The sequence below is a fragment of the Cydia pomonella genome, chromosome 9 (assembly GCF_033807575.1).
Source record: "Cydia pomonella isolate Wapato2018A chromosome 9, ilCydPomo1, whole genome shotgun sequence".
Taxonomy (NCBI): Eukaryota; Metazoa; Arthropoda; class Insecta; order Lepidoptera; family Tortricidae; genus Cydia; species Cydia pomonella.
In genome coordinates this window covers 2,547,191-2,561,148 of record NC_084711.1, presented here as the reverse complement: position 1 = coordinate 2,561,148, position 13,958 = coordinate 2,547,191, and the positions used below count along the sequence as shown (strand labels likewise).

At 41.7% G+C, this 13,958-nt stretch overlaps 2 protein-coding genes across 9 annotated transcripts in view; one reads left to right on the top strand and one right to left on the bottom strand.

Moving 5' to 3' along the window:
• Positions 1 to 2,593, top strand: part of LOC133521088 (thioredoxin reductase 1, mitochondrial) — a 48,723-nt gene extending 46,130 nt beyond the window's left edge. For all 8 annotated transcript variants that reach the window (XM_061855839.1, XM_061855841.1, XM_061855840.1 and 5 more), the window contains one exon: positions 361 to 2,593. In XM_061855839.1, coding sequence (XP_061711823.1) covers positions 361 to 490 — 130 coding nt within the window. In that variant the 3' untranslated portion in view covers positions 491 to 2,593. The remainder of the gene's footprint in view (positions 1 to 360) is intronic.
• On the bottom strand, positions 2,413 to 13,851 carry LOC133521090 (matrix metalloproteinase-17-like). The gene is made up of 11 exons (XM_061855847.1): positions 13,740 to 13,851; positions 13,136 to 13,297; positions 12,706 to 12,812; positions 12,020 to 12,181; positions 11,863 to 11,944; positions 11,489 to 11,684; positions 11,089 to 11,264; positions 9,887 to 10,031; positions 4,549 to 4,738; positions 3,905 to 3,975; positions 2,413 to 3,591 (listed from the first exon to the last, which is right to left on the bottom strand). The coding sequence occupies exons 1-11, from the start codon at positions 13,830 to 13,832 to the stop codon at positions 3,443 to 3,445; spliced, it is 1,533 nt and encodes a 510-aa protein (XP_061711831.1). The 5' UTR covers positions 13,833 to 13,851; the 3' UTR covers positions 2,413 to 3,442.
• Between the last annotated feature and the right edge of the window lie 107 nt (positions 13,852 to 13,958).

Here is a 13,958-nt window from a genome sequence, read left to right as displayed (position 1 = left end):
CATATCATGTATTTGATACGTAAAATGATATTCATTGGTCTTTATTCAAATTTTCCAATTTGATGTACGGAGCAAAATAACCACGCGCACCAAACAAACACGTCCCGACCAGCGCGCGGCAACCGACTGAGGCGTCTTTGAGCCGCCGGACCACCGACACCGAGCGGCTCGGCCAAGGTCGCGCTCGCCCGAGGGAAACATACGCTCTGCCTCGGCCGAGGCACGTCTACATTGGCCGTTTTGTGCACGAGGAAATTGCTTCGCGCGTATGCACGCTCTGTGTGGACCCGCCTATTGAAGCATGACCAATAGTACTATGCCGGTTTACCAATCTAAATACGTGTATTGATGAACTTCCAGATGCGGCATCACAATGGAGCAGCTGATGAACACGGTGGGCATCCACCCCACCGTGGCCGAGGAGTTCACCCGCCTCAACATCACCAAGCGCTCCGGCAGGGACCCCAACCCCGCCTCCTGCTGCAGCTAGAGCGGGACCGCCGCCTCGCCGACAGGGACGGATGACACACACACACGACCAATACCGATATACATCACACTCAACATTATATTCACACTCACTTTAACAACTCCGTGTCGCAAATGGGTCAAACACACGCACACGATCGATGAGAAATAAAAGTTGTCTCTTCTATTCCCGAAAGTTATGTATTCTGGAGCTTAGTTCCCTGAAGTGACTTATATCGTTTGCGATTGTCCACAAATTAGCAGTAGTTAACCAAAATTGTAATGCTTGTTTTACTACTCGGAAATAAAAAAGGCAAATTTGATACTAAATCTGTGTATGGGCCCCAAATATCTCAATGCGACGCGGAAGAGATATGAGACGATCCGTGATAGCTATTCAGTTTTAAATTTGAAGTTCGTTTCAATGTCAAACGAAATAGAATTTCAACAGGATTCGATCATTTCCGTTAACACATTTAGTGCCAGCGCTAGAAGCGTAGCTGATAACAGTGATAACATGGGAAAACCCGTATGTAGCGACAGCGCCTACGAACAGACACCCGCCTAGCGCCTTGCTGGCACTGAATGTGTTAATCTACGTTCAAATAAAGATTGGGATTTGCTAGCGCAGAAATTTGGCTTTAGGTTATATTTGACTAGCTTACGCTGGATTCTAACATCAAAACAATGTTGTAACATAAGTATTGTGATGGAATGTTTTGTATTTGGGTCTATTTAGCACAGTTTTTTTGTGAAATTTTATATATAAAATCTATACGTCTCACACGATGAACAAATATGTGGCAAGGCGTGGAACCGGTTTTAAAAATAGCTGTAAATACCGGTTTATTTTGTTTTTACTCTGAACTCTCATAAGAACGCGAACGTTTTATGAACTTTATTGTAACCTAAATAAACCGGTTTATTTGACGAGCGACGTGACGGCCGGCCGGTCTGGTGGTGAGCCGCGTAAACAAAGACACGCACATAGGAAGTAACCGGTTTTTATTGTTCTAAAGCGGTTAATCTGACAAGAACTTTATGGAAATATCCTATAAACCGGTTTACAAATAAACGGTTTTACGAACGAAATTAAAAGGTTTTGCGCCAAGTATATGATAACGGTTTGGAAAAACCGGTTTCCGGGCCAAGGTCTCATGTCCAAGAGCTCCGGACTGTGAAAGTGTTAAAATTATTATTTGTTGAACAGGGTTGCCGGTTTGGACTGCGCTACTTAAAATACTTGCTACTACAATACCTGTCATAAAGAAAAGGACTTTACTATGTAACATTTCAATACTTACATGGGAAAGATATCGCGAATGATATTATTAATCTTATCGACGCTCGAATGATCGTATGATTTACGTCTAATTACTAATTAAAAACATTACGAATAAAGTCTTCTAAAAGATTTAGGGTGGAGTTTTGAATGTTGAGCGCTCAAAACGCTTAGAATACACCCTGTAGCAAAATTTAAATGGAAAGTTTATTGTAGTTAGAAAACTTGCACAATTATATATTATGAAATGAATTTATCAATTTGTCTAGTGTAACTAAGAAGATTCTACCTTAAAAAAACTAGGTGGTATGTATCTTTCTTATGTGACTGGCACTTTTCAAAACCTGAGATGTCTGGACAATAGTTTGGATTTATTCCACTAGTGAGAACAAATTTTACTAATAAATAATAATATCGTTGTCGCAAACTTTATATATTATGATTAAATGTCGAGCCTCACCACTTATTTTTGTGAAACTTCTGTGGTCTGCATCAAATATGTTTATACAATATAATATCTAAATATGTTGGTGAAATTTGACCAAGTCAAATAAACTAATAAGTATATGGTTTCTTTCGTAAATTAATGTATTTGATGACGACATTAACGAGTATATCCTAAGCTTTTCTTATCTATGGTAATAGAACAATAAAACTAGTTAATTACAGACAATTGAATGATATTACTCAAACAGTATTAATTTAATACAATATCACAAATTGTTTGTTTACCACGATGCGAGGCTGCACATTCCGCATGAGACGTATTCAATCAGTTGATGTTATTTTACATTTATACCTATGTGATTGTACTCTTTTAATAAAGTGATATATTTTTATTGATATATTTATTATTATTTTAACTCTATTTCCTTCTTCAGGCCCACCAGTTATGCATCGGATTCTAGTTCGTTGCTAATCTCAAATATTTGGTAAAGTTGCGCGGTGATTTTCTAGTAAATACTAACTTTTGGAATTAAAAGTAGTTTATATATAGTGTTTTTATTTAGTGACCTGCAGTAATTGACGGCGTGAATATAGAGGTCATACTGAGCAAATTTTACTATAGGACTAAAATTAGTTATAGTTTGGCTGTCTGACCTTGACATTATGGGAGAGTAAATTTTTATTGCGCGATTTCGGGATGGGTTCCATAGTAAAAGATGCTCAGTATGACCTATATATTTAGCCAGTAAATTATTGTAGGTGACTAAATAACCAGCCTGTATTGACATTTTTAATCAATATAAATGAGCTTCATGCAGTCAAACCCAGAGTATAATAATATATGCCAAACCTTCAACTAGTCCGTAGCTGACCATGATAAATTCATAACTATCACTTCCACTTCAGTTAAACAGTAGATCTATATTTTAACCCTATTATACTACTCCATTTCCTTCCAGACAAATTTTTAGAACTCTGGCGCTTAGCACACTAGATCAGATTCGTACGTCGCTTTGACGACGTGCGAGCGGGATGTCGGTATAATACGCGCATAAACGTTCGTAACTAGTGGGATTTTTTTCCCACCTTTTACCACTGGTAACTAATGAAAAAAAAAAACATTTTTTTTTAAAATACTAGTGGGAATAACACGGCGAAACAAATTGTTATCGCAGTTAACTATTTTGTACACCTTATTCCAACGACATAAGGTGCACTAATGGATTGATATGTCAGGCGATATATTTAGTCTTCGTTCTTGGTGTACCGCTCCATGTCAGGCGTGGGCTGGCACGGGAACCAGATCTGAGCCGTGAACAGCGGGTAGTAGGGGTGCGCGCGGATCTGAGCGTTGTCGAAGCGCCAAAAGCGGGGGCCGCGGAAGAAGTATGTATCTGTAAATAAACAGATTACAGGGAACTATTCAAATGGTGGCGAGACGCCGACTATTTTCTACTCCAAGAAATGCTGTATTGTAAAGCTTAGTAAAGAAGAAAAACAACCTCCATACTACGCTGTCTCCATTTTAGCTTGAAAATTGACATTGCAATTCGAATCTTAATATTAGACTTGCCTGACCGCAGTCACAGGCCATATAGTTAGCCCTCCGAGAGGGTTTAATAAAGTACCTAGTGCAGACTTGGAGCAAAAGTTCCCACTCTAATCACAATTTCAATATAATGTCTGTAATAGTGGAGGACTACTTACTTCCCTTCCAAATAATAGCGGAATCCACAGGGTACGGGAGGTCCCTCCATGCTGACATGCTTTTAGGGTACCTGTTGAAATGACAAATACGTTACGTTACGGCTCATGGAAGTCTTCAATGAAGGTAGGCCATTAGGAGTTTGAGACTTAGGAATGGCCGTTGCTGGGGCAGAAAGTTTCTTAATCCAATTTCATACAAATTGTATGAAAAATCAAATTTAACCGACCCGACCCTTAACCCGGCTTAAGGACCCGGGTACGTCCTTAAATTACGTCCAAAAGAGACGTATGGGCATTGTGAAAGTCATCTCGCTTAGTGGTCAGCACAGCAGATGTCAGTTCAGATCTAGAGCAGAGCCCAACTGGGGAAGTACCTCTACAGAAAACTGCAGCCAAATAACACTAGACCCTACTTATAGTGTTGTGTTCCTGCCGGTGAGTAAGTTTGCCAGAGCTCAACGAGAGTGCGGAGTGTTAGGGCGTTAGGGTCGGCAATGCACATGTAACTCCTCTGGAGTTGCAGGCGTACATAGGCTACGGAGACTGCTTACCATCAGGCGGGCCGCATGCTTGTTTGCCATCGACGTCCTATAAAGAAAACTTGTCTCATTGTGCTGGGAGTGGAGAGGTTGCGAGACATTTACCCTTTATCCATAGTCCATGTATCCTCATTGAACCGCCAAAAACGCTCAGAGTCTATAAGGTACGTCTTATTGTTGTAGTTGGACAGGAAGACCGTAGTCAGCTCCCGCAGGCGCCCGGGCAGGCGGTAGTCCCGGAGCCGGCCGCGCTTGATCAGGCTGAAGTTGGGGCCGAACTCCCAGTACTGCTTGTCTGTAAGGTTTGATAGAGTCAAACCAAGATAAGTCTCCAACGATCTTGATAGCACACGCACTGCAAGTGTTATTTTAAACGTCAAACTATTATGAAATTATGATGTATAAATAACACTTGCATTGCGCTCCGTATGCTAGCAAATCGTTGCATACTTTTGGTGTAATTTTATGTCAATGGATAGTTGCACTCGGCGCTTATAGCTTAGTAACTATGTAGTACCTAATTTGTGCATGCTACTTGCAATAGCAGCTTTGCACTACTTGCTCCGGTTACTTGTATAAGCACACTCAATTAGCTGGTGTATCAAACTTATGCATACGCTTGCGTTCAAATAGCTCGCGTCATTACTTTGCTCCAGCGACAAGCGCTGCGTGCAAATAACATGTAAGTAAATTAAGGCACAGGCTGTCATGTAGCCCCTATTATTGTTGTTAATGCCTCTTTTTCATTGTTAATTAGTATACGTTATTTGCATCCGTAACACCATAAACACAGAGTACAAATTTAGCCAATATCATTAAATTGACAAGTGGCAACACTGGACGCTTTGGGGATTAATCTACACCTACCTAGTAATGTTGCCAGTTTATATTAAAAAGACGGCAGTTTATATGAACATTCTGTTATAATTAACAATTAAGAGTCCTTATTCCTACAGACGAGCGTATTTTGTAAAATGCTTCCTTTTTCATTCAAGATTACGACGTAACTATTAGTATTTATTCAAAAACTGATAACGTACTTAAATAATCGTTTCCTAAACTAGGGGCTCCAACAGTTCAAATTTTCATTTTCTCTTTTAAACCTCTTTTTTAATGAGGTTTTTTGGGAGTCTTTTCCAAATTTTGCAGTGAGATGTGGCGTTTCGGTTCTCAATTTTGCTATAAACAAGAATCATTTGGTACATGAATGACTACAATTTGATTCAACATATCTCGTACGAGGGGCTGGAATGATTAACAATCGAAGATTCATTTGAAAAAACTGATAAAATACCTTCCGAGTTTTCTTCATTTTTTTGGCGAAAACAGGGTTTTATTATATTTTATTTCCGCAAATTGTACGCATATTTTGCTTTAAAAATAATATTATAGCAAACTGTAACTTTATGTTAACCTATAAAAAAAAAATCGTAACTATGGGACCTACATTGCCGTAAATTTATATTTTTTTAAAACACGTATAAATCACGCAGCAGCGACGCCCCGCTCTCAGTCCGCGCGGAGCGCGCTTAGAGGACGGACCTGTGCTCGATTGTCAGGCATTCGTTGCGATCGTAATCAGCTACGGAGTTCCGAGAAGTGCTATATACTGCGATTAGAAAATCTTAATAAAAGTTCATTGTTTACAGTATGCCTAACAGACTCGCTTATTGATGGATTTTCAGTGTTACTTTTTTTTTAATACTAAGTCGGTGGCAAACAAGCATACGGCCCGCATATGTACGCCTGCAACTCCAGAGGAGTTACATGCGCGTTGCCGACCCTAACCCCCTCCCTCCCCTCGTTGAGCTCTGGCAACCTTACTCACCGGCAGGAACACAACACTATGAGTAAGGTCTAGTGTTATTTGGCTGCGATTTTCTGAAAAACGCATTTTCACTTGAAATTACGTTAGGGTTTGCATTATTATTTATGACCCGGATGAAGTCCAAGTTCTCATGATGGAGTCAGGAGTTGGTCACCAGAACTCCTAATCTACTTATTATAATCCCATCGTGTTTGGGCTCAAAAGATTTGCCCTGACGAACACCATCAATCTAGATGAGGTCCAGGGTCTCATGATGGAGTCAGGAGTTGGTCACTAGAACTCCTAATCTACTCATTATAATTCCAACGTGTTTGGGCTCAAAAGATTTGCCCTGATGAGCATCATCGATCTAGATGAGGTCCAGGGTCTCATGATGGAGTCAGGAGTTGGTCACCAGAACTCCTACTCTACTCATCATAACTCCATCGTGTTTGGGCTCAATAGAGTTGCCCTGACGAGCACCTTCAATCTAGATGAGGTCCAGGGTCTCATGATGGAGTCAGGAGCTGGTCACCAGAACTCCTAATCTACTCATCATAACTCCATCGTGTTTGGGTTCAATAGAGTTGCCCTGACGAGCACCATCAATCTAGATGAGGTCCAGGGTCTCATGATGGAGTCAGGAGCTGGTTACCAGAACTCCTAATCTACTCATCATAACTCCATCGTGTTTGGGCTCAATAGATTTGCCCTGATGAACACCATCGATCTAGATGAGGCCCAGGGTCTCATGATGGAGTCAGGAGTTGGTCACCAGAACTCCTAATCTACTCATCATAACCTCATCGTGTTCGGGCTCAATAGATTCGCCCTGACGAGCATCATCAATCTAGATAAAGTCCAGGGTCTCATGATGGAGTCAGGAGTTGGTCACTAGAACTCCTAATCTACTCATTATAATTCCAACGTGTTTGGGCTCAAAAGATTTGCCCTGATGAGCACCATCGATCTAGATGTGGTCCAGGGTCTCATGATGGAGTCAGGAGTTGGTCACCAGAACTCCTAATCTACTCATCATAACTCCATCGTGTTTGGGCTCAATAGATTTGCCCTGACGAACACCATCGATCTAGATGAGGTCCAGGGTCTCATGATGGAGTCAGGAGTTGGTCACCAGAACTCCTAAACTACTCATCATAACCTCATCGTGTTTGGGCTCAATAGATTTGCCCTGACGAGCATCATCAATCTAGATAAAGTCCAGGGTCTCATGATGGAGTCAGGAGTTGGTCACTAGAACTCCTAATCTACTCATTATAATTCCAACGTGTTTGGGCTCAAAAGATTTGCCCTGACGAGCACCATCGATCTAGATGAGGTCCAGGGTCTCATGATGGAGTCAGGAGTTGGTCACCAGAACTCCTAATCTACTCATCATAACTCCATCGTGTATGGGCTCAATAGAGTTGCCCTGACGAGCACCATCAATCTAGATCAGGTCCAGGGTCTCATGATGGACTCAGGAGTTGATCACCAGAACTCCTAGTCTATTCATCATAACTCCATCGTGTTTGGGCTCAAAAGATTTGCCCTGACGAGTACCATCAATCTAGATTAAGTCGAGGGTCTCATGATGGACTCAGTAGTTGTTCACCAGAACTCCTAATCTATTCATCATAATGGTAATTTGATGGTGCTTGTCGGAGTAAATCTATTGAGCCCAAACACGATGGAGTTATGATAAATAGATTACGAGTTCTGGTGACCAACTCCTGACTCCATCATGAGACCCTGGACTTCATCTAGATCGATGGTACTCGTCAGGGCAAATCTTTTGAGCCCAAACACGATGGAATTATAATGAGTAGATTAGGAGTTCTAGTGACCAACTCCTGACTCCATCATGAGACCCTGAACATCATCTAGATTGATGGTGCTCGTGAGGGCAAATCTATTGAGCCCAAACACGATGGAGTTATGATGAGTAGATTAGGAATTATGGTGACCAACTCCTGACTCCATCATGAGACCCTGGACTTCATCTAGATCGATGGTACTCGTCAGGGCAAATCTTTTGAGCCCAAACACGATGGAATTATAATGAGTAGATTAGGAGTTCTAGTGACCAACTCCTGACTCCATCATGAGACCCTGAACATCATCTAGATTGATGGTGCTCGTGAGGGCAAATCTATTGAGCCCAAACACGATGGAGTTATGATGAGTAGATTAGGAATTATGGTGACCAACTCCTGACTCCATCATGAGACCCTGGACTTCATCTAGATTGATGGTACTCGTCAGGGCAAATCTTTTGAGCCCAAACACGATGGAATTATAATGAGTAGATTAGGAGTTCTGGTGACCAACTCCTGACTCCATCATGAGACCCTGGACTTCATCTAGATCGATGGTACTCGTCAGGGCAAATCTTTTGAGCCCAAACACGATGGAATTATAATGAGTAGATTAGGAGTTCTAGTGACCAACTCCTGACTCCATCATGAGACCCTGAACATCATCTAGATTGATGGTGCTCGTGAGGGCAAATCTATTGAGCCCAAACACGATGGAGTTATGATGAGTAGATTAGGAATTATGGTGACCAACTCCTGACTCCATCATGAGACCCTGGACTTGATCTAGATCGATGGTACTCGTCAGGGCAAATCTTTTGAGCCCAAACACGATGGAATTATGATGAGTAGATTAGGAGTTCTGGTGACCAACTCCTGACTCCATCATGAGACCCTGGACTTCATTTAGATCGATGGTACTCGTCAGGGCAAATCTATTGAGCTCGAATACGATGGAATTATAATGAGTAGATTAGGAGTTCTAGTGACCTACTCCTGACTCCATCATGACACCCTGGACTTCATCTAGATTGATGGTGCTCATCAGGGTAAATCTATTGAGCCCAAACTCGATGGAGTTATAATGATATAATCGAGTAATATGCACAAACGATTGGCATCTTGGCTGGGCAGCATGGGTACGTAGCCAACATGCCAAACGTTTACGATACGACAAGGAAACACTATCTGTCTCTCTATCGCACTAATATGCGCAATCGATTGGCTTCTTGGCTAGGTATCATGGGTGCGTAGCCAACATGCCAATCGTTTACGATACGACAACGAAACACTACTCTCTCTCTATCGCACTAATATACGCAAACGATTGGTATTTTGGCTAGGCACTAAGCAAGTGTGTGGCCAACATGCCAATCGTTTACGATACGACAACGAAACACTATCTGTCTCTCTATCGCACTAATATACTTTATTTATACCTGCAGTCATTTAGTAACTTCTTCATTTTCCATTGGTGTGAAAGAGACAGAATAAAGAGCAAGGGTTATAGTACACTCTGTAGTCTGTACACTTAGTAGTAGTGTACATAAAAAAAAAAACTATTGTGCATATACAATAAAATAAAGAGTTCCCATATGATATCATATGACACTAAAATTAATGTTGCTTGAAAATAAATATATTGAAAACTATCAAGATTATTCTAGTCTGCATTGACACGCGCGTCGCGTTGCCGGCGCTCGCGTACCGAGCGCCAACGCCATCTATCGAGCGTTATTTCGTGAAATCGGAGAACGCTCCAAGGATTAAGGGCTCTTAAATGCTTTGGAAAAAGTAGGACACAGATTGTTAAACTAACCTTTGAATATGACGATGTTTCCATTTCGTTTCTCGTAAATGGTCCTAACGACGTCGACGTGTTCTGGCAAGCCAATGAACACGTCGTGAAAGCGCTTCGGGTACCCCGGATCTATCTCCTTGCGCTCGCTGAGCACCCACATCCACTGTGAACAACGTTTTTTAATTGTGGACTAATTAACATAATTTTTAGAAAATGTGGTTTTGGTCCTTTATTAGACCATAATCGCCAACGTTTATAGAAAAACATGACATTCTTGACACAAAGAGCGGTTATGTATACTGCTTCCGGTGTTTTTTATAAAGTCCGTTAATTTCAAGGGTGTATTTCTGAGCTTAAAATACGTAATTTTCTCAAAGAAACCGGTATTCTAATTAGCTCCAGTTTGGAGATAGTCAAAGATTCATTTTTATCGTATAAGGCCCCTACGAGCGTGTACACTTGCCTTACAGGCCCTAACCTAAGGCAACATAGTTTACATATTTATTAGTGTTTGACACGAGTTTGTACATTTGCTACTAAACGCTCGGACATAAGAAACGCAAGCGTGTAGCGTACTACACTATTTAAATTGCTTATGTTGGTACTATGGTTCTTTGACAGTTCTTTCTCGTACATTTTGGTAATGATTTGCGAAACAAAGGGATTCCACTCGCTAGTATGGAAGTCCCGTCTCTTAAAACGTAGTGATTATATGCTCTTTGGCTCGGACTATCTCGGACGATCGATATTCGAAATTTCATTGATATATGTCATAGTTTTCAATTACTTGGTGGATTGAAATATAATGTCCGCTACCAATTACATTTTACGAAAAAAAAAACTGCCATTCAGTTTTCTTGTACTTAGCCTTAACGAAGTGTTTAATCCTCACTGTTCGGTTCCCTGCTATCTTGACCCTGTCATCGAATCGATCAACCTTTTTTGGAACCTTCACTGGCTGCGTCATCCAGTTCGTATTGGTATTCACCCTTTCTGCCCAAACGGTCAAAGGCTATATAATTATAAGCAATAGGCCCCATCCCGCCCATCGGAACTTACGGCTGTATGTATATGCATTGAATGCGGATCTGCACGCGGCTCCGTTGTGAAAGTGGGACTTCGCTATATAGGTACGTGCGTAGTGCTGTCTCGCTCACATCACATTGTCGACATCCTACGCGTCTGGGCGAGCTATAAGTTAGGTTAGGTTAATGTTTTACCTCCTCTTCGAAAACATAGATCTTTCCCTGCAACACCTGAATAGTGTCGAAGTTGGTGTAGCACAGATCGGGTACGTCCTCCTCATCAGTAACGCCAGGGTCGAGGGAGAACCGCGGCGCCATCGGGTTCTCTGTTTGTACGGTGAGGGCGGAGGTCGCGGCTTGCTGATCTTTCACTGTAGGTAATAAGAGCAATTGGATGCAATATACAATACGGATTCCTATGCGCGTTGAAAAGAAATGAGTTGCAATAATGTACCTACTTAGATGTATGCATGTGATCACAATATGACAATACTCACAAACTCAGGCTAGAGGGAATTGGTACATTGAATTGGGTTTGGATTTCAGGGTTGTAAAACACTCGAAAATGCATGAAGTTATACTTAAGCATACTAACTATACAGCGCCCGCATGCCCAAAATATCATCTTCGTACAGGCTCTGCACCCGCGCCCGGTAGTACGGGTACATGACCGACTCCCTCACGTCTGAGTGCGCCAGGCCGAGCGCGTGCCCGATCTCGTGGACGGCCGCGGCGAAGAAGTCCGTCGATTCCTCATTTTCCTCGTCGTCGGCGGGGTACTCGCTCCAGACCTACAGACATGAAAAGCTTTTGTATTAGCTGCAACATTATCGCCTGTTAAGAGGTTCAAAAGTTTTCACCAGAGCTAGAAGTGTACTTTACTTAGAGATCCCTCAAACTCCTGTCACACTCTTCCGAAAAAGTTTACTTAAGAAAAACAAAATTGAGTTACTTAAAAATAAGTAGTACCTCGTCATCGTCAAAATGCAAATCACCGAGCGGAGGGCAGAAGGCGTGTGCCACTACCTGCCCTGGCCCGTCGAATGGAGACCTGTAACATTTGTATTTGTTAAATGAAATACGGAGTCTTAGCTATCAGCTCTACTTTACAAAACATTGGGCTCACCCGTCTCCGTGGTCCAAGGTGACGAAAGAGACCTCAATGTCGGCCTTTCCCGAGTCTAGGCGAGTAAAAGTGAGCCCCGCGTGCGGCGCCCATACAGCCAGCGCGGCTGCCATCTGTCCCTCCACGCGATGCTTCTCCAACGTTCTGGAGCCGTTAAGTACCCTTGAAAACAAAGAAAAAGGAACTTTGCATTACCCTTTGTGCCCAAGAGTTGATACCTGCGTACGGAACATTTGGACCCACATTTCTCCAAGAATTTAAACTGCTGAACAGCCCTGCTGGGTCCCCAATAAGCAATCAAAGGCAATTTAAGTTCGTCAGTTCATTGCCGTCGAATATAGTTATTTGTCCAACAAGAGATGAAAGTTGTTTTTTCTCGCGAGTGTTAATTTAGATCGAGTGATTCTAAGTTAGAATCTGGAGCGTAGCGAGGGACTCAGAGACACGAGATGTAAAATAATTTTTGCTCTCGTGTGACATATACAACTTTTCATCTCAGTAGTGAGAACATATTAAAGGTTAAAAAAAATCAACATCATTACATCAAGTAAAGTTAACCACATTTATTTACATTCATGAATAAAAGGCATCATCATTATGACGAAAGCTTTGTCTCATGCACTCCCTGGAGTGACGAAAGTAGGCTTGTTCGAGCTGCTGATGTGAAAATTATAGATTTTGGTTACCTGTACGTGATATCTTTTTTAGTCCATGCTTCGCGTGTGACGTATCGTCTGGACCTGGACGATGTGGTAATGATGTCTTTGACACCACACCGCTTTTTCTTGAACAACTAAAAATACAACAGTTTTATCAATTTGCGATTAGAATCTGATCGCTCAAAGCTCGTTACTGACGACCGAAAGTTCTGCAGGCTTGTGAGACTGTTAAACCAGTATTAATGGCTTCGATCGGTAGCATTTTAGAGTGAAGGGAGGCATCATAAGGAAATTTACATAATCCAAGGCTGGTCGTAATTGAAAACGTAAGATGAGGAGGACCTGGGATCGTACATCGTACAGCACTAGAGTCCGCTACTTACTGAAGTATAAATGTGAAAGTTATTAATTCCGAGTCACATAGTTGCAGATTTCTACCCAATACTTAGGTACTTACTTGTTTCGTGTCACTGTCGATGACTCCGCTGGGCGTGAGGCCAGCGAACGCCTGCAGTCGCCGCACCGCCTCGGTGATGGACAGCGGCGTATAAGAGAAGTCCAAAGATGTTGATCCTTCGGCTACTTCTGGCAGGTAGCCGTATCGCTTCATGAACGACACCTACAATTAATAATACCTAATAGTTTGTGACCATTACCGGGAAGGCGTCGGGAAAGTAAGATTATACAGTTGGCTAACTAGTTTCCTTGCTCATTTTTAAGATTAGTTTGCTACTATGATTATTTATATAGGTACCTATTTATTTATATAGGAATCAATGTTAGTGTCATTAAACAGGTAAAAGTGTTATTTACTTCTATTAACCTTTGGTTCTTAAAATACGCTCTGCTTTGTTATACTTATATTCAATGATAATGGAAAGCTGACTGAGCTTATTCATAAAAGCAAATGCAAAAGGATATGACTCAAATAATATCATCAATGTAATTGATAAATTATCAATACTCACTATATTTACACACATTTTTCTTTACATACGATGTTCTCATTTATAATTGGGGCTAAAGTAAATACGGTTACCTAACTGATAAGAAACACTGACCTCTTCCTCCGTAGGCCTGGCATCCTCAACATAGATGGTCCGACACTTGACAGAAACAACCAGGAGCAGACATAACAGCAGACGTCTGCCCATGGCGACGGGACACACAGCACTGATACCAATAGTGATGCACTCCAGTGACCTTTGACTGCAGATAGTGGCCAGGAACCGATTTGGTTATTGCCCTTAAGGCCATGGCAGATATGTTTTGTTTATTTT

Coding starts and splice junctions, on each gene's coding strand:
- LOC133521090 (XM_061855847.1), bottom strand. CDS start 13,832: ATGGGCAGACGTCTGCTGTTATGTCTGCTCCTGGTTGTTTCTGTCAAG. Junction 11,685..11,862: donor TGCATTTTGACGATGACGAG/GTACTACTTATT, acceptor TCATGTCTGTAG/GTCTGGAGCGAGTACCCCGC. Junction 11,265..11,488: donor GGGCATGCGGGCGCTGTATA/GTTAGTATGCTT, acceptor TATTACCTACAG/TGAAAGATCAGCAAGCCGCG.